We start from the raw sequence: 24,963 nt of genomic DNA on the forward strand, positions 1-24,963 counted from the left end.
GATAACATTCCTATACTCTTCTCATGCAGAGAGACTTTTTTCTTTTCACATTTCTTAGACCTTCTTCCATTTGAATTTATCCTTGTTCCTTGCTCATCCATGCAGGTCTCCTGTCATCTTTCCCTAATTTTTTACTTTTAGGGATGCACTGATTTTGAGCTTCAAAGAAGTGATGTTTAAGTGCTGACCAGCTCCCTTGGGTCCCCTTACCTTCTGATGTGCTAGCCCAGGGAATAACTCCAAGTAGGTCTTTGAAGAGGTCAAAATTAGCTCTCCTGAAATTAGCTCTCCTACTTGTTGCTTTACTTCTTCCATAAAAGATCTTGAATTCCACCATCTCATGACTGCTGCATCCCAAGCTGCCCCCAACCTTTACAACCCCAAACAGCTCTTCCTTGTTAGTAAGAACAAGGTCCAACGGTACATCTCTCCTCGTTGGCTGCTCCACCATCTCTGTCAGAAAGTTATCTTCAGTGCACTGCAGGAACCTTCTGGATCGCGTGTGTCTGGCTGTGTTGCTTATCCAACAAATATGTTTATGATTGAAGACCCTCATAAGAACCAGTGCGTGGGATCACAAGGCTACTTCCAACTGTTTGCAGAAGACTTCACCTTTCTCTTCCTCATCTGGTGGCCTGAAGGACACTTCCACAATGGTGTCATCCATATGAGCTTGCCTCTTAATTCTCATCCACAAGCTCTCCAATCATTCATCATTCAACTCCAGGTGAAGCTTGATACATTCTTGTTGCTCTCTCACATAAAGAGAAACTCTACCTCATAGGCTTGTCTTTCCTAAAAAGGACACAGCCATTCATGACATCATTCCAATTGTATGAGCTGGCTTACCATGTCTCCATGATCCCAGTGAGATCACAGCCTTTTGACCACAAACGGATCTCTAGTTCCTCCTCTCTATTACCCATGCTGCACGCATTGGTATATAGAAGCTTTAAGGAAGCAGAGGGTGCAAATAACCTTTAAGGGATGCAAGAAGATTTCGTTCCTAGTCCCATTCTATTTCATTTTGTTGCCGTGTGACAGATAGTAGCAGAAGGACAATCTGTCAAAACTATGTCTGACATGGAATTGCATACGAAGCAAAGGTGTGTCATTAAGTTCCTCCAGGAAGAAAAAAATTCGCCCATTCATTGATGCTTGCTGAATGCTTCTGTAGACTAAAAAGTGGATGTTAGCACTGTGAGGTGTTGGGGGATATGTTTCAGCTACCTCAGCTGTTGCAGATTTTAATGAGCATGTCATGCAGGCTGTTATTAATTACTGGTGAAAGCACATAGCTAATCATGGTGACTACATTGAAAATTAGTTCATTGCATAGTTCTTAAAAAAAAAAAAAAAAAAAAACTTAGAAAACTTTTCAACAATAAAAAGAACACAGAAAGATTTGCTAATACATTTTAGCATTTGCCTTTTTTAAAAAAAAAAAAATGCACAGTCTCATACTGCATAACCATGAAAGCAACCTCTGTGACTTCCCACATAATTTATTTCTTCTGGTAATTAAATTAAACCCATATCTACCATTTCTATAAAGAGAAACATGCCTTCATACAAAAACAAGAATGAAGACATGCACACGTATTTTCAGTTTTACCACTTCTGTACTATCTTGGCTAGTCTACTAACAGACATTTAGAAGAACATAAGCTCTAAATAGTTTTGTTGTTCCCCAACTTCACTGTGTCTTGCCTTTTCTACAGTTACTGAACTGCAGATTTCTAATGTACTGAAAAAATACCTGTAAATTTCATCACTCCTTAGAGATATTACCGACTGAAAGTTAATACAGACATATGAAGTAAAACTTTTATTAACAGTAAAATTAATTTTTAAAAGTATGGATCTTGAAGGTAGGTAGCAGCAATGACAAGTTTAATTAGATCTTGAAAATAAGAGATCAGCTTCCTTGGAATTCTTTCTGATGAACACAACACTTACCATCACAGCTGGGTAACGCGTGATTCCACTGATGGTTTCTTTCACATATGAGTGGTTCTTCATCACTCAGTGTATATCCTGGATCACAGCTGAAAGTTACTGTAGAGCGGATATTAAAGTTGTTTCCATGGCGATGGCCATTCACAGGAATTCCTGGGTCAAGGCAGGAATCTGATTCCAGAGTAACACCTGAAAACACAAAATTTTTTGTGTCCCCCTTTTTGAGACAGTAAACAGAAAAATCACAGACAAGCACAAATCAATAAGCAAGATGAATAAATAAATCCTAAAGAATACTTGTGAGCATTTGCTAAAAACTGATGTGAGATATAAAGGGCTTTGTTTAGTTGTTGTCAAGACAGTTTTATAATTGTCAATCTCATGGAATAGAGAATCTCAAACTAAGTAGGAAAAAAATAGAGCTCTATATTTGACCAACCAATGGAAAAAAGAGACAACATAAGCATTGAGCATTTGCATATATTGGAAGATGTTAATTAAAAAAAAAAAAAAAAAAAAAAAAAGATTCAGAATCAGAATATACCAACTTGAAAGGGACTGAAGAGTCCTCCCTCCAAACAGGACTATGCAAAAATCAAATCCTGTTGTCTGAGAATGTTGTATATAGACTTCTTGAACTCTAGCAGATTAGCACCGTGACCATTGCCCTGGAGAGCCTGTTTTAGTGACTAATAACCTTTTTTGTGGTCAGAGCTAATCTAGTAATAATAATAATAATATTAATCTAGTATTAGTATACTTATAATAATATAAGTAATAATATTAATCTAGCAATAATAAATTGTCCAATATAGTCCATTTAGTCTATTCCATTTTTGATGCGGTGGGATAAGTCAACTTTCTTCCGTAGAAGTAGTTGTTACCTTAGCAAACAGTACAGTATAAAAAAATCTATTCTTGATGAACTAAGAAAAATTTGTGATCTAATGCATCAAAAATAGAAAGGTAATGAAAGCTTATATAGCTATGTAATGCTTATCTGAAAGAAGGAGTATGGAGTACTTACATTGTACAGAAGAGTCTATACAGTATATGACAAAATACAGTATATACAAGTATGACAAAATATATGACAAAAAGTATATGAGAACTCATTATTTAGTGTAAAGTCTCTATTTAATTTTTTGTGGGCTACCACATAAAATTAAGGATTAAGTAAAGATAGTTTCAAAGAAAGGAAAAAATTGACTTACAATGGCATAAAGGTTTTAGAATTTGTGGATATGAAGATTAGAATCAGAATTACAACTGAAAACATGAAAAAAATAATGATTCTATCTTATTTGGAGAAGTATTCCCCGTACACTCCAGCTATTTTTCAGTTAAGAATTTTGCCGAAAGGTACCTACTTCTAGAAGAGTAAATTTCTTCTAGACGTGACTACATGTTCTTAATGCATAAAGAACATTACAGAAGGGAAGCTAGATTCCCTTCATTTGGCTTAAATGGATTAATATAGACTCAAAAAACCCTTTTAAGTACACAATATTCATTACTATAAGTGGCATAAATAAATATTAACAGTATATTAAATTTTAACATTAATACAATATTTTTTTCACAAACTATAAACAGTGTTTTGAAGTATGTTACAGTAGATGGAAGTCCATAGCAGGGTGCTTAAAATTCTTTCCTCTTTAAGCACCCCTTTACCCCTTTTGCAACATATACATTGTTTTGGGATTCTGAATTATATATAACACGTAAAATTTTATTAGTTTTGTTTTGAAATAAAATATGACTTTCCAGGTATTTTCAAGGACAACAGAGGATGTAGTAATCCTTGCAACTTCCAGCTTTGCAATTGAAATAGTGGTGCTATATATAAAAAAAGTCAGCTTGGGCAAAAGGGCTTCACTTTAAGGGGAAAATATTCAGATTTGATGTTTATCAAACAGACCAAAAAATAAGCATTTTATATTGAATAAGATTTTTTTTTTTTTTCTCAGTGGGAGATAACTTAAGAAAAGCTTAATATTGGGTAATGTCAAGAGTCCTGACTCTAAAAAGACAACATTAAAGTATACATGAGAAATTTTGGCATCAACTGATAAACTGTCCAGGGTTTGAAAAGTTACACTATTTATAAGGGGTTGAATTGAAGTCTAGATTAAACCTGTATCCTTCCTCTCCCACTCTCCCTAATGCAGTATTTCCTAAAAAGACGGAGTCAGTAGCTTCTCCAAAAAATATGATTCTTTGACTTTGCTGTGCATCAGTGAGAATGACATAAACAAATAATATTCTATCCTATAATTTAATCGTACTCTCTTTTAAAGGAACATAACACACAATCCATAATGAAATGCAAACATACAAACAAATCAGGTGTGGTACATCACTGTATAATTGAAATATATGGACAAGCATCTTTAAAAATTTTACTGTCAATATTGACATTTCATCAAACATTAATCAATTTTCTGGTATGCTAGCTATATAAAATGCTTCATTTATTATTAAAATGCATATTTTGCAAATGGAAATATAATCAATTTTTTGAAACTGATTAAATAGTTAGAGTTCATTAGATCTCAAAAGAGGAAATGAACCTGTTGATAAATACAATGAATAAAGCATAAAACAGATATACAGTTTCATTAACTATATACTCATATATTACAATTCAAATAGCTAAAATAATTAGAATGTTGCATTGCCTACTACATTACAAAAGTACAATATTAAGGTAATATTGGCAAGAGATACACTTGGAAACACTTCAGTTAAAAGCAAGAGTGCTATTCTTTGTTATCAGAATAGCTTCATACAGAACATCAGTGAGGCAGGTGTCAGAACACACTTCCAAGCATTAGAATTGGAGGCCATGCAATTAAATTATGGAGGGATCCCAATTTGAATGCATGATTCAGCTAGCATTCATACACCTTGCCCACCTTACAACAGCATGGACTTGACCCTGCTACCTGCTGAGAATAGTCTCTGGGGTTGGACCTGATGGTCTCTACAGTTCCCTTCCAACCCCTATAATTCTGTGATTCTAGCTGAAGTTGTCCCTAGAGCTATACCCAGGTACTGAATGGTAAAATGCTAGTTGGCATGGGTTGCAATCATACATGAGATTAGGCTTAAAGTTAAATGGTAGGAATTACTAAAAGATTGGAGCATTAAAGGTTGTCTGGTCAAACTCCCATGCAATGAACAGGGACACCTGGAGGTAGATCAGGTTGCTCAGAGCCCTACCCAACCCAATCTTGTGTGTCCTCAGGGATGGGGCATCCACCACATTTCTGGGTAACCTGCACCAGTGAAGAGAGAAGCTGATAAGTGAAAATAGTGAAATGGGAGATAAATGAGTAGATAACAAAAGGAAAGAGAAGGATGCTGTTATTACAAGAGCTTTTCTCATTCTTTCTCCAAAGAACAGTTGAAAAGCTCTTTCTCTAAAGAGATCCTGGAGGGTATTTTCCTCCAGCGTGGTGGAGACTGCTTATGCTTTGCATGTAAGGATTTCCTGGTACTTTCACAGTCCCTTATCACAATATTGTGTAGTATGTTCTTACACTGGAAATGTTTGTTTAATGATGTTAAGTATATGAATGTAATCAAGCTTTTCTGTAAATGTTGAAAAGAACATTTAGTCTCACATGCGGTTGATGTTTGCAGCAATTCTCATTAAATAATTTGATATATTTTGAGTGTATCTTTATATATTTTGTTACTGAATTTCTGTCTCTGTTTTCGTCACTAGATATGCACTGTAGATTTTCTGATTTTATCCTAAGAGATCTATGCTATTTTTTGACGGTCATCTATAGCAACGTCTGAATACATCCAACATTTACCTTATTAACTTTTAAAATCTGTATCATTAAAAGAGATTTTTAAAAAGCTACAGCAATGGTCATTATAATATTATTTATAAATGCCTTTCAAAATTGATTCTTTAGGAAAATCATCTACCAATATCTCAAGGTGGGTGACATTTGTATTCTTGAAAACCATTGACTTTATCATAATTGTGTTACCTACCTCATTCATCTATTTCTTGAGAACTATAAACTCTGTAATTTCATGGGCAGTTTCACAAAAATTGCCTTTCTTATTCAAGCTCTCTACAGGTTCTTCTTATTACTCAGAACAAAATCAACTGCTGAAAGAAAAAAGTTCTTCCCCAATATTCCACTAACATTTTCAAGTGTAATCTACCACCAAAAGTTTGATGAATCATTTTTCCTATGCTGACTATTCACAAAGACTGTAGTTTGAATGAAAAAGTATAAGAAAGCATTTACTTTATAATTTCTAAAACTGACTGTTGACTGAAACTTCTCAACACTTTCAACTCAAGTCCACGAAGGCTGCACATTTTAAAAGTTCTAAAAAGTTCTTTTTGAAAAGGAAATCTAAACAATCAAGTTATGATTATTACTGGAAGACTTTCAGGACACTTCCAAATAAAAGTTGATTTTCAAAAGAAAATATTCAGATACTTTTTTAAAACCTTATAGTTGATGGCTTGTTCTTCTACAAGCAAAATTTCTTTAGCACAAGCAACCTCTACAGTAAAGTCTATAACGGCAATCAATTTCAACCTCATCTGTTCCCAGCAGAATATGCATAATCTCCACTGAATCATTACATCTGGATTTGCTCTTTGAAAACTATGAGTTTATCTGCTTAGTACTTCCAGTCTTACTATAACTACATTTCCCCAGTATATGCACATTTGTCAATAAAAAGATAAGAATCAAGAAGGGACCCATGTCTGATACCCATCATAGAAATGCTTCACGACCTCCAAACAGTGACTAGCACAACAATAGAGAGCCTAGAACAAATTTCACTTATGTCATATGAACATTTCATGGACGCAGTGCAGATGATTTTTGCTCTCAGGGAAAAGTAGTGCCAAAAGAAACCAATGTGACCAGAGATGCTGTGACTGAGCCTTGTGAAGCAGACACTCCACATAGACATGAAGTGTTTAGCAAATTTTTTCTGTACAGCTTAAGCTGCAGTATACACTTCATTATGGTTTGTGACAGATAGGCTATTTTTTGTTTCACAGCATGGAAATTCAGAGCAAGATTCACCTTCAGCTCAAGATGCTTCCACTAACATATCTTTATCCTTTCATAGTGAAAATTAAATGATCAGTCAGGGGAAATTAGGAAATAACTTATTCAGCAAAGTTATAAGGAAAGAAATTCTGTTATCCAAATCAATGTTTCTTGTGCCATTACCTATTGTTATCCTTTCATAAACAGGAAGTCTGCATGGAACTAGTGGATATGGATATGTGTGAGGACTTTGAAGATCCACACATTCTAATACAGTACTTGGAAACTAGGGATCCTACACCTAAAAAAAAATAAATGCTCTAATGTTCTGTGCTTAGGCAACTTAATAAAGCCCCTGGACTTCATTTCAGGGTGAACTGAACTGCTTCCTGGACTCTGTTGATTGCACTGACTAGATCTCCATGGATCAAATTGGAAATTTGCTTGCATTTACATGAATTAGTGGCCTTGCCATCGCCCCTTGTCCAATCTAAAGCACTCATAATCTCCAAGTTTTGATGCAGCTACAATAAAATATGAGTTTGGACAGACATTACACATGCAATGTGACAGCAAATTTACTGCAGTCAGGTTAGTTCTGCAATAAGATTGGAACAACTGACAAAAGCAATGTTATTTGTGTAGCCTAACCACACTAAACACATGCATTCTATTCAGTATCTACATGAATAACTACAATATCATGTAAAGGTCAGTAACTTCTGAGAGTTTAACATATGTAATTCTATCTAATTTTAAAGAAAATAGTGTTATAGTGATTCTAGAGTTCAAAGGGAGACACTATTGTGCACTGAACTGCACCGTGGAATCACTATGGCTAAGGTGCAACTCTGCTCTGTATTGCAAAGTACATTAAAAAATTGAGAAAGAATGAGAGAGAGGCAGTGAAGGTGGGAGAAGGGGAACAAACAAAATCAACATATCTTTACCCTGAAAGATGAGTTTCTAAAATGGCTTTCCATTTGGCTAAACACCTAGGGCAAAGAAAAGTCTGCATAAAATGCAATAACTCATTAAGTAAAATTTTCCAAAATGAGCTAATGGTTTCATAGTTATCTGTCAGTTCAAGAGTAAACATAATTTGCCCTTATACAAATATAAACACCGCCATTTATTTGCTCACATCTCTGCACATTTTCAAATTAAATGTTATTTTCAAAATTAAATGAAAAGATGTCAGAGAAATATCAGACTTACTCTCATAGTGAATTAGGAAGCCAACACTGGAACGACTGTTATCTGTAGTGAAGAGTAGATACATGTAATTGCCAGTACTGATAAGGAATTGGGGTGCTTGTGTTCCATGGTATTCTCCAATTAATGGTGATGAGTTAGCTGGTCCATCTCTGACTTCCAAAGTATCATAATTAACCTCAGTCTGAAATCTGAGAAGAAATATATAAGTCTGGTAGGCAGAAGAATGCTTTTAGAAATACAACTCACGTACTGAGGAAGGAAGTCGTACATATAAAAATCAGCATATCTGCAATTCATTACTGTAAATAACAACTTAGGAAGATCTTACACATCTTTTTTCTTGTTTTCTTTTGTCTATCCTTTAAATTCTGTATAAAATTTACAGTGTAGTCATAATATATATACTTCAGATCAACCATATGACTGGGTTTCAAAATCACATCTGCAAATTGTCTCTTAGAAAACTTTATTGAGAAATTTCTTGCTATCAGGTTAAAAAGAAACAATTTGACATTATAGAAACACCTTCAATAATATTTTATTATTTCATTTAAACAATTTCACTATTTGATATTTGTTGTGTGGCAAAAGCTGTTTTAAATACTCAATGCTTAATATTTTATCTAAATATTCTTTTCTAACACAGTTCACTATCTATAAATAATTTATTTCTCCTATAAAGTTAAAAAGTACTAAACTGAATTTAAACCTTCATTTTGAAATTTGTTACAGATTTCCTTGCCTATCTAAATGTAGAAAAGAATAGAAAAAACACTAACAAGAAAGCTGATTTACAAGAAGAAATAACTTTAAAATCAACAGCTCAATCAATATATTTGCCAATCACTACACATCACATTTCCCCAGTTCAGAAAACATGTCTGAATGTACAGGCATCCACTACTAGCTGCTTTTAAATCAATGGCTCAGATTTGCTCTTTCTGTAGATGAATATTTAACTGACATTTCTTCACATCAAATTCATTTCTAGGCAGTTTGTGATTATATTAAATATTCTTATGAACTGTAACATCTAAACATTTGCATATCAATTTTCCTATCAAAAAAAGTATATACAATTACACAGATATCCATACAGGTCTGCATACATGTACAGACACAATGTTCTTTTATGAAATGTTAATTTTTCAGATCAATTATAAAAAATGTGCATGTTCTTCTGAGACTGTTCTGTCTTTCCCAAAGAGTTTATTACTTCAACTGTTCAGAGCAAAAAAACTCCATCCACGTGCACTTGTTTCAAAATTAATGCTCTTAAGTAGTCTGATACAAGATAGATGTTTAGTGGGTCTGGAGGTAAGAAACTATGCCCTTGTAATTAACGATAATGTCAAATTACCAAACATTTGAAAAAGCAGAAATACAGAATCACAGAATCACAGAATCACAAGGTTGGAAACGACCTGCATGTAACATTCACTCAAAGTTAAAATAAACTCTATACTATGTAGGCAACAATGATAGAATGAACATCTTTTCCCACTTAGGCCATTACATTTTACAATCAAATTTGCATTAGGCTTGAAGTCATCTTTACACACACATGAGTATGACTAATAGAATGTAGTAACTTCTGTGGTTCCTGCTCTCTTGAGACCCTAATAACAAAAACACATTCAGAAATCTGAAGGTATTTGCTTAACTAATGACTTAAAACTTTGATTTATGCCTTACAAAAGGTTCTCTCCTCTTTACCCAGAAAATTCTCTTAGTTTGTGGTGCTTTCAACCAAACTAAATACTCTGTTTGGGTATACTGGCTAAAATCAAGATGGCTGCTTTCAATGCTATCTACTCAGAAAGTGGAATAAAATGTTTGTGTGCATGTTAATGCATTAAGCATGCTTGCAACTTGTCTCTGGCACTGAAGACAGCAAATATGGAATGACCTACATCCATATTTTTACACACTCTGGCCCTCCAAACATGAAGATATTATTCAAATTTCTTATTATGAATGGTTGCCTGCCCACAGTTGTTCCTGAACCATGCTTGACCTAGCTGACAACAGTTGGCAAGTAGAAACTACTTCAAAAACTGTGTAAACACTGAGTTTTTGAATCTAGAAGGTTTTCTAGTTTACATTACTAAAATAGACAGGGGGCATCACTCAAATACTTGACAATTATTCAGTACCTTTCCATAATTTTAAAGATTATGTATACTGATTTACCCTGAAACAGAATAAGGAAAACAGTATCCATTTAATACTCTATTTGTACTCATTACAAGTGGACTCAAAATCAATACTTCAATATTTCAATTACTTTAACAGTTGTATTTGTGAGGGGAACTAATTAGAAATAAAATGTTTTTAGCCAGCAACTGCAATTTTATTAGCAGTGTGGTGTGACAATGATAGGTTGCAGACTTGCTAGAAAAATAAATCTTATAGTAACTCCTACAAGAATCACAGAATCACCAAGGTTGGAAAAGACCTACAAGATCATCCAGTCCAACCATCCACTCTCATCAATAGTTCTCACTAAACCATGTCCCTCAACACAACGTCTGTCATGGTTCTATGTTTTTTGTTTGTTTGTTTGTTTGTTTTTATTTTTGGGTTTCAGTATTCCACATCAAAACATCATGTAGTGTACGGGGTATTAAAGTGTTAATGCCCAATCCCAGGTACCTATCCCTGTACATTACAGAAGTCACGGGATCTGGCCCTTCCGGGTGGGGGGGGAGCTCTCTTGCTGCCTTGTAGTGGGTGCTGAAGGGTGCTTTCCTAGCCGTTCCAAGCTTTCCAGGTTTGAATCGGTCCCGGGAACTCTCATCTTGTCTGATTTATTAATCTCAATTTCAATTAAATTGCATATATTGTGTTATCTTGTATTCCGATATTATAGTAAAATAAGTTTTCCTCCATAGATTGTTGCCGCTGCTCTTTTCCTCCCTTCCTTCCTTCCCATTTTTTGTGGGACTGGGATGAGGGGGGAGGGCAGAGGCCTGTCGCCCCTATCAACGTCCAAATGTTCCTTGAACACCTCCAGGATCGGTGACTCCACCACCTCCCTGAGCAGCCCATTCCACTGTCTGACCACTCTTTCAGATAAGTAGTATTTCCTAACAACCAGCCTGAATCTCCCCTGGCATAGCTTGAAGCCATTCCCTCTAGTCCTATCACCAGTTACATAAGAGAAGAGGCTGACCCCCAGCTCACTACAACCTCCTTTCAGGTAGTTATAGGGAGCAATAAGGTCTCCCCGAGCTTCCTCTTCTCCAGACTGAACATTCCCAGCTCCTTCAGCCGCTCCTCACAAGCCCTGTGCTCCAGACCCCTCACCAGCTTTGTTGCCGTTCTTTGAACCTGCTCCAGGGCCTCAATGTCTCTCTTGCAGCGAGGGGCCCAAAACTGGACACAGTACTTGAGATGCAGCCTCACCAGTGTGGAGTACAAGGGAATGATTACCTCCCTGCTCATTCTGGCAACACTGCTGCTGATTCAAGCCAGGATGCCATTGGCCTCCTTGGCCACCTGGGCACACTGCTGGCTCATGTTGAGCCCAGCATCAATCAATACCCTCAGGTCCATTTCCTCTATGCAGTCTTCCAGCAACTCTGCCCCAAGCCTGTAGTGTTGCCTGGGGTTGTTGTGGCCTAAGTGCAGGACCCGGCATTTGCTCTTGTTGAATCTCATCCCACTGGCTTCAGCCCAGTGATCCAGCCTGTTCAGATCCCTCTGTAGGGCCTCGCAACCTCAGGCAGATCCACACTTCCAGCAAACTTGGTGTCATCTTCAAACTTACTGAGGTTGCACTCAGTGCCCTCATCCAGATCATCAATAAAGATATTGAAGAGGACAGGCCCCAGCACCAATCCCTAGGGAACACCACTCATGACCAGTCACCAGCTGGATTTAACTCCATTCACCAACACTCTGGAGGTGGTTCTAGCCAGTTCTTTACCCAGCCAAAAGCATACCTGTCCAAACCAAGGGCTGCAAGCTTCTGCAGGAGAATACTGTGGAAGACAGTGTAAAAAAAGCTTTGCTGAAGTCAAGGTAGACTATAGCAACAGCCTTTCTCTCATCCACAGTTGGGTCACCAGGTCATAGAAGAAGATCAGGTTGGTCAACCAGGACCTGCACTTCATGAACCCACGCTGGCTTGGCCTGATCCCCCAGTTGTCCCGCACATGCTGCATGATCTCCCTTAGGAAAATCTGCTCCATAACCTTCCCTGGCACTGAGGTCAGGTTAACAGGCCTGTAGTTCCCCGGATCCTCCTTACAACCCTTCTTGTAGATGGGCATCACACTGGCAAGCCTCCAGTCTTCTGGGATCTCACTAATCAACAAGGAGTGCTGATGTTGGAAAGCGGCTTGTCTATCACCTCTGCCAGTTCCTTCAGCACTCTCAAGTGAATCTCATCTGGCCCCATGGACTTGTGGCAGTCCAGTTGGAGTAATAGATCTCTGACTGTTTCCTCCTGAATCGTGAGGAGTTTTGTCTGCTCCCCAGATGAGATTACCAGGTCAGACAGTGAAGTACCCTGAGGATAATTGCTCTGATGTTCAAAGATAGACGTAAACGTAAATGTCTGCCTTTTCCTTATCCTCAGTGGTCACATTCCCATCCAGTAAAGAATGGAGATTCTCCTTGGTCCTCCTCCTACTGTTGATATATTTGTAAAATAATTTCTTGTGCTTTTTTATCCCAGTGGCCAGGTTGAGTTGAAGCTGGGCTTTTGCCTTTCTGATTTTCACTCTGCACATCTTAACAACTTCTTTGTATTCTTTCTAAGTTGCCTGTCCATTCTTCCACAGGAGGTAGATTCTTTTTTTCTTCCGAAGCCTCAAGAATAGCTCCCTATTCATCCACACCAGTCTTCTTCTCTGCCCGTGCATTTTGTGGCGCAGGGGGACAGCCTACTCCTGCACCTTTAAGACTTCCTTCTTAAAGTGCGATCAGCCATTTTGGAGCCCTTTAATCTCTAAAACTGAATCCCTAGGGACTCCCCTGGGAACTGCTGCCCATTACATTGATCTTTATTTCCAGAAGATTCTAGTTCATCTCAAAATTTGAAACTTATTTCTAGTTGACTTTTCTGTTTTTAAGAGTTGGAGCATTATAGCAACCTTTGCACTATCACGGAAAAAAAATAGTATAGGAATTTCTACATTCTTACTGAAAGTGCTTAAATAAGAGTAACTTAAAAAAAAATATTTTAATTTCTATTAGCATACTTATATTGGTAAAAAAAAATAGGGCATTCTCCAAATGTCCCAGAGAATTTTAAGAAGTCTTAAAAACTGCTATATTACACTATTTTTCATATATTTAGGCAGATTTTGAAGAGGCTTGTTTTACCAGCTACCCAATGAGTTTTCATTATTATTCAAAACAACAAAAAACTTCCGTTCAGCATTTATCCTTCTAAGTTCTTTCCTTCTGACTCAATCAGACATTATTCTTTTGATGCCCTTCCAGGCATTAGCTGTAACCTGAAATGCAGAATGTTTCAATGTAAAACATTCATGGGGTTTTTTATCATCTGCTGCTACTTCTGGAGAGTTTCTAAGTACTCTACTAACGGATATTTGTCTAGCAATATTGAAGTTTCATTAGCTCAAGAGGGAGCTCATTTACATTATGAATATCACATGTATGGTACAAAATTTCATTCTCGCAGCTGCATCTGTGATGGCAAGACATGCAATGAAATATAAGAGGATTTTATTTTCCCTGGACTAGACAAAATACATGAAAAATATTGTACCTGTTGATTAATGGATTATTGGTATCGGTACTGATTTTCCTTAATGGTTTGTAATTTAATAACATTACATCAATTAGGAGAGTTAGCTTCTTTTAAATTATAAACCGGTTTTCTACTCAAGTTTTGATCTGGGTAGCAAAACTGTCATATTAGGAGAAAAGAACTTTTATGCAAAGGGATATAATTTTTTTTTTTATCATCAACTTGCAACACTCTTAAAGTTATTTATTCTATGAATCAATAAAGCCATACAATTTTCAAAACCAACCAGGAACACTGGCATAAAGTTCCAAAGGGAGTTTTTTTTTGTCTACCAAAACCATTGTACTTAACAGCATGACTAACACGTTACTGAAATATTTAGAGAAAGAAGACCAAAGTCTTGTCTTAATAATGCTGAAACGTTTGTTTAATTTCATCACAGCTTGATTTGTACATAAAACTGTATAATTCTGTGAATATGTGCATCTGCTGAAAATTCAGTAAATGTAGTCTTCAAGTCTACCATATGGCACGGGAAAGTATGTTTTCCATTAATTTCTTGAGAAGTACAGTGGTCACACTGTTAAAGTATGCAAGTACATGCAACCTGTTTCCCCTTATAAAAATTAAAATGCTACATTTTACAACTAAGACGTCTCTTTGCTTTCACTACATTTTGAAAGAAATCCTGAAACTTCCAGCTTCTGATAATTAATTTTAAACTGAAAGGACAAAGCTAACGAATATAAGCTTGTAATTTATACAGAAAGATTTTAACAAGAACAAGAAAAAATGGTGTCTTAAATTCTGGAACTTCCTATTGAATGTATGAACACAAACCAGCAGCATGCCCAGGTGGCCAAGAAGGAGAACAGACTTCCTAAGGAGCAGCTAAGGGAGCTGGGATTGTTTAGTCTGGAAAAGAGGAGGTTCAGAGGAGACCTTATTGCTCCCTACAATTACCTGAAAGGAGAGGTTGTTGTGAGGTGGGGGTCAGCCTCTTTTTACATGTAACTAGTGATAGGACGAGATGGAATGGCCTCACGTTGTGCCAGGGGAGGTGCAGGTTGGACATTAAGAAATACGAGCTGCCCAGGGAGGTGGTGGAGACACTGATCTGGGAGGTATTCAAGAAATGCTTAGATGTTGTACTGAGGGACATGGTTTAGTGGGAAATACTGGTGATAGGTGGACAGTTGTACTGGATGATTTTGGATGTTTTTTCCAACTTTGGTGACTATGATTGTATGATTCTATGAAAGCAAATATCCATTACAGAGGTGACATAGCAATTTAATGAAATAATTTTTTAAACAGCTTCCATCCTTCCCTGTTGTTACTCTCTCTCTTTGTTATTGACTTTAATCAAGTTATAAAAAGAAATAAAATTATAAAACAGGACAGAAAAGGAGTTTCAATAAACTAAATATATAGTTTATGTTAATCTTTCACCCTACAGTAGTTTCATCACCACAGACATGATTCTAAAACTCCTATGAATGTATTAGAAGTTCTCATTCATGTTTCTTTATAGAGAGTGGTAAGAAATGCAACAGTTCAGTGTTTAGTGCAAGCTCTCAAAATCCATCCATTTTATATATTAAGGTAGAATACTTTTTCTTACATGATTCGTTTTACATTTACTTAATCTAACTACAATTTTGTTGCCTACATATCCAGCCCTGTAAGATTCTTCAGCACTTCTTCGGTCATCTATGTTTTTTAATACCCTGAGTGATTTGGTATCATCAGTCCATTTTTTTCCTTTTTAAGATGATTTCTGAGCATAACAAACAGTTGAACACAGACCGCTAAACAACACATTTTACTGTAAGATTATTACCCCCTGTTAATTCCGCTTTTTATCAAGCAATTTCCTTCTTTGTATTAAAATGGTGCTTTTTAACAGTCATTTACAGAATGAGATGCAAAATAAAAAATCGCATTTTGGAAACCTGGGTAAATTATATCCAGTGTATTTTTATGCTTTCTGACATAAACAAACAAAATCTTTTAGAAATGCCATACTTCTCTTTCATTTGTATTTCATTACACTGCACTCAATTATTCAGATGTTTCAAACTTTGTATTCATTAAGGACTCCCGAGAGAAGAAGGCTGTCAGTTCTGTTCACTTGCTGTTCAAGTTTTTCCTAGTAGCCCTGCTTATTTTAGTAGGTTCCTAGTGGCCCTGCTAAGTAACTAGGACTCCAATCTGCAATAAATACTGTGTTTCCCAATGTACATGAGGACATCAAACTAATTAGTAGAAGTGAGATATGGAGAAACTCACTGAATACATAGAAGACAGATCTTTTGTTTTACCCTCTAACAGTCACTTTCACATTCTTCGGTTCTTCTCTCCATTCATTTACATATTTTTTGTCTCTGCACTTAGACATAGAAGGCTTATAAATATGTATTAATGAATAATTTTGCTCATCATTGTGGAGTCTGCAAAGGTAAAACTAGATATAGACAACTGCCTCCCCTTAGGCAACAGTAATACAGGAAGGCCACTGCAGTCTAGCTCCAGGCACCATCTTTCCTATTATCTTTTACATCTTTCTCTATGTCAAATGAGTAACTAGTGTGCCATTATCATCAAGCAACTAAGCAAATGGCTATTTCTTACATATTTTACAAAGATGCTCAAGGGTGAATATCTTCGTGTGGTAATCATAAATGGAATAGATTCTAGTATGATTAGAAAACAGATCTAACTGAGATCACAAAGAAAATTGAGGTCTCAGAAAGATGAAATATAGTGCAGTTCACATTCCTGGTACCAAAATGCAGTCTCACTACTTCCTGAGTCCATGTAAGACAAGGCTGAAAATAATTCACCTTCAAAAATATTTGTTATTCCAAAGGAATCTGCACGTTACACAAGGACATAATCACTGTGTTCCAGCACAGCTAATTTCAGTCCATATTAAGATAACATTTTTACAAATTAATTGGGTTGATTGTTTTAGTTAGATAATACTTTAAAACAAATTTTCAGTCTCTGCCTTTACAGTACTTTGATGTCTGGACATCTTTATTTAATCTGTATGCCAGTACACATGGTGAAATCTCAAGAATCCAAATAACTGTTGAAACTCAGTACACATTGAAGTGACAGATGTTGTAGTACTACATATATAATAAGCTTAATTCAGAACTTCTTGTACAATTTTTTTTGCTCTAGGAAATTTATATTCTCCATTAGTTAGACTTGATCATCATCATGGACAATACATGTTCATGAAAACAAAAATAGTGAGGAGTGTAAAAGACATCACTACTGATGTACTAGCAGATGGACATTTACTGCATATTGTTTAAACCATTCATACAATATAAATGAAGCTTTAATCTTTAATTTTCTGGAAGGACAGGAATAACTAAGTACAGTGTCATTTGGCAATCATTTCTTATTCTGGTCTGAGTTCTTAAATATTTTTCTTCTTCATTGTTATAAAAAAATTGTGTTTGCATATTATTTGGTGTTTTTCTTTATGATTCCCACCTGTCAAAAGTAATCTTAATGGAATGTCCTGGTCTTGCTTCAATCACCCATTCGCAGTTAAGTGAATCCTTATAATATCCTGGCCACCCTGGTGGCAAGATCACACCACTTGATGCTGTCAAATGCCCACCACATGGTGCTGTAAGAAAAAAAAATACACTATTTATAATGCACTATTTTATATTCAAATAATGCTACAAATAATAATAATAAACAATTCAAAAGTATAGAAAAAAGTTTAATACACAATGCTATTTTTCTTATTATTCTGTAGTATTATAAGCACCTTCTCTCAGTCTCTTAAGTCTTGCAGTGTATCTCACCATAGCTTATAACTCTACACATACCTTAATCCACAGAAACTGGCATTTGAAATTGCGAGCATTCCTTAAAATTAAAAAAAAAAAAAAAAACACTGTCATTTTTACTTCTAATATGACTCCATATTTGCGTGCAAATTGTTTGAAGTAATGTATTGGGGGTTTTTTTGTGTTTTTTTTTTTTTCATCACACTCTGCCATCTAGTATCCTGTTGAGTAATGACTCAGCTCAGTGGTAATGATTGTTGTGAATATCCCACTGAACTACAGTTGGAAAGGGCCTCTGGAGATCATCTACTCCTGCTCAAAGCAGGGTCACTTACAGCAGATTACACAGAACCATGTACAATCAGGGTCATGCCCTCCCTCCAAAGGCAAAGACTCTGCAACCTCTCTGGCACTGCATTACACTGTTTGATCACTCTCACAATGAAAGGTTTTTCTTGTGTTTAAAAATACTATCTTGTATTTCAGTTTGTGTCCATTGCCACTTGGCCTGTCAACAGACAATTTTCTTTACACCATGGAATCAGATACTTATATGCTTTGAAAAATCTCTCCAGAGACCTGAGTGTTCTTTTTTAGTCCAGATGACTGCAGTTATCTCATTCTCTTCTTGTATGAAATCTCCAAGCTCTTAATCATCTTTGTGACACCACCTGACTCATTGCTGTATGGCCCATATCGTTTTTCTGCTGGGGATCCCAGGTCTCTGTATGCAGCTCTGCATACACAGACTTAACAGATGAATAAAGGGGAAGTAAAGGCACCTTCTTTTCTTGAACTTCAACTCAGTCCAATTCTCCAGCCTGTCACGGCCTGTTTGAACAGCAGGACAACCATATCATTTATGAGCCACTACTCCCAGGTTTCTGTCATCTGCTGGCTTGTTCATGGTTTTTTTGTCCCAGTATTCAGGTTGTTACTGAAGATTTTCAACAGTATTGGATTCAATATTTACTCCTGTGGTACACCACTAGGGGCTGTTTTCCAGCCATTCGCTTTATGCTGTTCACTGATCACAACTCTCTCAGCCCAATAGCTCAGCTAGTTTCCATTCACCTTGCAGTTCACTATCTAACCAATATTTCATCAATTTTCCCATAAGAATCTAATATGATATAGTGTCAAACACCTTGCTAAAACTGAGATAAAAAATATCTATTACTCTCCCCTCATCCATCAGGCCAGTCATCTCACTGTACAGGGTTGCCAGATCGGTCAGACATAATTTCCCCTTCATAAATCCATCCTGACTGCTCCCAGTCATCTTCTTATCCTTCAGTGTTTGAAATGGTTTCCAGGAATATTGGTGCATCACCTTTCCCAGAGATCAAGGTGAGACCTGGAATTCCTCAGGTCCTCCTTCTTTCATTTCTTGAAGATAGAATTCAAGACCTCTGGAACCTCCCTCAGTCACAAGACCTTTCTAGGGCAATTGAGAACAGCCTCGATATGCCCCTGGCTAGCTTCCTCAGCACTCACTGTATTCCATCAGGTCTTTTCTCAGAGACCAAGTTTGATTAATGTGATCTTCTTCCAGTAAAAGGACAAAAAGAATTGAAAAGTGGCTATGAAAGCAACATGGTGAGGCATGGATCATCTTTCAGAGGACTTTGGTGAAGGATTAAAAAACATCAACAAGTAGTGAACACAATTTGAGAAACGTTAAGTCCATCTTAAAATTAAGCTTTTATAGAACAGGGCTTCGGGATGATGTATTCTACCAAAGGCTATTTAGCAGTCTAAAACAGGAAAGCTTTCAAGGTCAGATAAATTTATCTTAGTATCATTTGTACTACACTCAAGTAGTCAGTGGTATCATTATCAGCAAATTCCATATTGCAGTGCCGGAAATCTTGTTATTTCTCTTCTGTTTCTTGAAGTAGTGACAAGCAAACCTATTATGCCATATGGAAATTAATGTTAACATGCATTTGTGAGTAGTAAATTAATACTCCTAGGTTTCATTCAATGCTTCTAAAAGAAATTGAACCAAGAGACATTATTTTGATTTCATTCATGACTTCTCTTATCTCTGAGAAGTTTTTCCAGATTTAAGAAAGTCAGGGGGGTGGAGAGGGAGGATAAAGCAACTCACAGAAATGAAATATACACAGTTAATTGTCTCTGGGGTAAAGCAGTCGGCCAAGAAAATGGATAATGAAGTGTATTCCATAGCTTTTATTTTTAATTAAATCTGGTCATATTAACACAAGCCAGAAGACTGCTGACCCTTAGCTGATTGTAACACATCACATACTTCACATATTCCAGGTATCGCTTATATCAGAGACTTTTAATTATAGAGCAATACAAAGCAAGAAAAAACAACAAAGGTTACTCAGAAATATTTGACAACCAGAAGAACATGAAATCATCTCTAAACTAGCAAGGATGCCTGCTCCCTATCGTAATTTAAAACCAGAAACTCCTTTTTTATCAATTAAAGGTGAACACACAGCTAAAACAGAATAGATCTTGAATGTAACTGTAATGATCTACATTTCCTTCTATAACAAAATATACAATAGAAAAAATCTAATATGAAGTTGAATCCTTTACCATTAATAAATAGCCAATGCCCAACAAGGTTCAGAGAAAGGATAATCGAGGGTTATGTATTTTTTTAAACAGCTATTTCATTTATTTTCTCTACCATTTTTTTACTCAAAGTGGCTTTTTTACCTACATGTTTGTGGAACAAAACTACAAAGATTACACTGAATATTTTATCAATTGTGTGCATAAGGTTTCAAAATGAGGAAACATCTTTTGATGATGAATTTCCTCTATGTTCTATGCCTTGGTGTGAGTTGTTTTTTCTGGAAGCAAAAAAGAACAAGTTTGCTACACAGCATAACTCATTATATGGTTTAATCAGGATAAGAAGTCTTGTGAACATACATAGGTTTGCATACACAAGTATCAGACTCTAGCATTCCTCCTAGTATTTCTAACTTTTCTTAGAAATGCAAAGTCTTATCTGAGTTGAGTTGCCAAATCATCCAGATAATGAAAAAATTTAAGACAGGGTAAAAAACAAAAACAAAAACCAACCACTATACAGCAGCACTTAAGAGAGAGGAGTGAGAAAACTGTGTGAAAAACAACCCTGCAGACATCAAGGTAAACAAAGAAGGGGGAAGAAATGCTCAGGCACTGATGCACAGATTCCCCTGCCGCTCTCATTTCATTAAGTGCCTGAGTATGTAACTATTGTTTACGAGAAGATATACAGCTTTCTGAATATTACTCTTTATTACTGTATTACTCTGTGCTTATAACATGAGCACACTAGGTGTATATTAAATGTACTCATATGTCTTGCCATAGGACCTATGAAGCACCATCATTGTTAAGCACCAAGGAATCAGCCTATTTTCTCTTTTTTGCTCTTGCTGTACTTCATCTCACAGAATGATACAATTTTATTCTGTTTCTTCATTTAAGGAAAAACAAGCAAATAAACTTGGAAATTTTTGATTAAATATTTTAATATTGTATAAGAAATATTAAATATAGCTCTGGTTTTCACAGTATTTCTAAGGAGAAATTACTGTGGATTAATATGTTATATACAGAATTTCAGGTATATCTTTGCTCTGAGGAAATTAAAGGTGCTAATTTTTAAAAAGAATTTTAAATAGAAACTTACTTCACTTTTCTATGTTCTAGATAATTATATTCTTCAATATGATACAGCCAAAACTGTTATAGTAGCTATAACTTACAAGCAGGTAATTATGGTGATAGGTAGAGTTTGAAAAGAATAGCAACCAGATGTTTAGAATGCTAATTTATTTCAAGAATATAAAAGCAAAAGTTTCTATTATTATACTCTCAGACTGGAAAAGTGTTAAAATAAGACAAATAACTTCAGCTAAAACAGTTTTATTAGTGTATGAAAGGTGAAAAGTAAGCTAAATTAAAATAGTTTCATTATACACACACACTGTAGGAGCAAAGTAAAGACTGAGTTCTTACCTTCACAGCGTGGGACAGCTGAGCTCCATACTACATTTCCATCTTGCATAATGCATGTTATGGACTCAGAGCCTTGTGTCTTCACAAAGCCATCATCACAGTGGAAAGAAACAGAACTTCCAAGAAGGAACCTGTCTCCAAAACGTCTCCCATTTATAGGAATACCTGGATCATGGCATTCATTCTGACCAAATGCTTTTAAAATATATAATAATAGTAATTAATAATAATAACCATCACCATTCAAACCTTCTAAACTTTGTCTATTTTTTTTTTTTGCAGGCATTGGAGATAACCTTTATAAAGCAACAACGTTATAACATAACTGAAATTATAGAAAATGCCCCACTATAAAACCTGCATTACATTTTATGACATTTGATGACAAATACAACATACTTCAAATTCTAAAGCTTTTTAGTTGAGTGAGACACGAAAACAATTTGTTTGAATTTCCCATCTGTTTGCTTCTACACTACAAGAAGCATAGTTTCACACTGAAGCTAATCCAACACAAACAGAGAGCCGCTGAAACTGGACAGTTTGGCTCAGCTGGACAGACAACCTCCCAAAGGGATATGGACAGTAGCCAGCTTCTAGATAGTGGATGGCAACAAGGATTATAATCAATGGGAACCCACACCTCCACCATTATGCTTATAGGGACTCGTAAAGAGTAGCATGGGTGTACAGAAAGCTGGAGAACCTTCATCCATTTCAGGAAGCGTATGCAAGGCGAAACACTTTAGGGGAAACAGGTGAGTGCTAGTAACCCATAAATCCTATATATGTAAATCTTTACAGGGTAGGGTGGGTGATAGACTGGAACAGAAATATGCTTACAAGTTTATAAATGGTGCAGTTTCTGAGTGCCTAAAATTGCGATATATCTGTTATACTGCTGATACAGATCATGTCTGAACATGAGATAGTGATATGACTTTGTCACTAAGAAGGCTAATAGCATTGTTGGCTGCATTAGGTATAGTATCATCAGCAGGTCAAGAGGGCTCATCCTTCTCTTCTATTCAGCACAGGTGAGGCCTCACCTGGAGTACTGGGTCCAGTTTTGAACACCCCAGTACATGAGAAACTGAGATATACTGAGAAGAGTACAACATAGGGACATCAGGATGATCAAGAGACTGGAGCACCTCTCCTGTGAAGAGAAGCTGAGAAGGTAGGGACTCATGTTGGGACCATCCAGCCTGGAGAAGGTGCTCATGGGGATCTCAACAATATCTAATAGAAAACTGAAGGGAGGGCCTTTTCAGTGGTGTCCAATGACAAGACAAGAAGAAGTGGGCAGAAACTGGAGCACAGGAGGTTCCCTCTGAACAGCAGGACCTGCTTTTGTTCTGTGCAGGTGATAGACCACTGGTACATGTTGCCTAAATGGGTTGTGAAGATCTCCAAAAGCCACTTGTACGTGATCCTGGGCACCCTGCTGTGGGTTTTTTGTTTGAGCAAGGAATGGGGCAGATGGATCATGAGGTTTCTGCTAACCCCAATTATTTTGAAATTCTGTGATTCTGAATCTACAGCTCACAGACTGTCCATTGTTTCATTAATGAATAAAGTGCTTTGATCCTAAATTGATTTACATCAACATTTTTTCCCAGCAACAAGAGGAGGTCCAGAAGTACTAGCACTTTGAATGAAATTAAGTTTTTCCTATGAACATGAATGAAACATAAATAAGGAACATTCCCGTTACTTATTTCTGTTTCTCACTGTAGTAGACATATGGGCTTAGACAATTCTCACATTTTCTGACAAATCTGTTAATCTCTACACTTAGGCAAGGTAATGATCTCCCTTTTCTTCTTCTGCCACTTTACAAAGGACAACAATTATCTCTCTCTGTAAACAAATGAATGATTTAAACATTTGTTCTTAAAAAGGTGCATTTTTCTAAGTAATGCAAACAAACATCTTGCCCCTGCAAAAGCACTGCTAATAGATTCACTATCTTCCTTCACACAAGATAGGAACAGTGTAAACTGTGAAAGAAAAACTTTTGCAAATTAATTTCTTCTATAACCGTAGAAAATGATTTCTTCAAGTAAACAGATAATTTCCATATATGTTGCCTTTGAATGACTAATAGTGCTAGGAGAGTATGCATTCTATGTCAAGTGTCATAGTGTTCTCTACATGGAGGTGATATTATCGGAGTTTTCAACGGAGTACTGTTGAAAAACAGGCTTTAATATAAACAACAGAATACTATACAGCAAAAAATACAGCCTAATACTTTTTAGTCCAGTTAGCCAAATTTGAAATACTTATCTTTTAATAGCCCTCAGGTATGCTTTTAAGAACTTCTGAACTTATTTGCCTTCTCAAAGATATTTATTCTTAGATGCCTTACCATCTCACCAAAAGATAGACTGCAAAAGCAAAAAATGTTCCCACAGACATTTGTTTACCATCTTTATACTGGTCCATCTTGGTACTGGTACTCTTTTAACATCTTTATCAATTATATAAACGAGGCGATTGAACACATCCTCAACAAGTTTGCTGATGACACCAAGCTGAGCAGTGTGGTTGATACCGCAGAAGGAAGTGATGCTATCCACAGGGACCTTGATAAACTCAAAAGGTGGGCCCTTGTGAACCTAATGAGGTTCAACAAGCAAAGTGCAAAGTTTTGCATTTGGGTCAGAATAATCCCAGATATACATACAAACTGGGAGAAGAACTTGAGAGGTGAAGGACTTAGGGGGGTCCTGATTGATGAATAGCTTAACATGAGCCAGCAGTGTGTTCTTGCAGTCCGAAACGGCAATAGTATCCTGGTTCCATCAAAAGAGGGAAGGCCAGCACGGAACGGGAGATGATTGTCCCCCTCTACTCAGCTCTTGTGAGGCTGCAACAGGAATGCTGGGATCATGTCTGAGGCTCCCAACAAAGGAAAGATGTGGAGCTTTGGGGAAGGGTCCAGAGGAGGGTCACAAGGAACATCAGAGGTCCAGAGCACCCATCCTCTAATGATAGGCTGAAGGAATTAGCTTGTTTAGCCTGGAAAAGAGAAGGCTATGGGAAGACTTACTGCAGCCTTTCAATATTTAATGGGAGTTTATAAACAGGAGGGAAATCAACTTTTTACACAGTTAAATAGTGATAGAAGTAGGGGGAATGGTTTTAAACCAAAGAGGGGAAGATGTATGTTAGATGTCAGGACAGTTTA

The 24,963-nt window shown here is 36.4% G+C and overlaps 2 protein-coding genes across 2 annotated transcripts in view; one reads left to right on the forward strand and one right to left on the reverse strand.

The window, feature by feature from the left end:
* CSMD1 (CUB and Sushi multiple domains 1) overlaps nt 1-24,963 on the reverse strand; it is a 984,784-nt gene that overhangs the window by 206,205 nt on the left and 753,616 nt on the right. Inside the window, exons 15-18 of the mRNA XM_052696996.1 lie at nt 21,768-21,962; nt 17,461-17,599; nt 8,223-8,410; nt 1,960-2,148 (exon numbers count right to left, since the gene is read on the reverse strand). Of these exons, the coding sequence (XP_052552956.1) occupies nt 1,960-2,148; nt 8,223-8,410; nt 17,461-17,599; nt 21,768-21,962 (711 nt within the window). The remainder of the gene's footprint in view (nt 1-1,959; nt 2,149-8,222; nt 8,411-17,460; nt 17,600-21,767; nt 21,963-24,963) is intronic.
* The window catches only part of LOC128087832 (uncharacterized), a 303,478-nt gene that overhangs the window by 13,981 nt on the left and 264,534 nt on the right, over nt 1-24,963 (forward strand). The window lies entirely within an intron of this gene.

This window comes from Tympanuchus pallidicinctus, unplaced genomic scaffold (genome assembly GCF_026119805.1).
Source record: "Tympanuchus pallidicinctus isolate F22 unplaced genomic scaffold, pur_lepc_1.0 scaffold1, whole genome shotgun sequence".
Taxonomy (NCBI): Eukaryota; Metazoa; Chordata; class Aves; order Galliformes; family Phasianidae; genus Tympanuchus; species Tympanuchus pallidicinctus.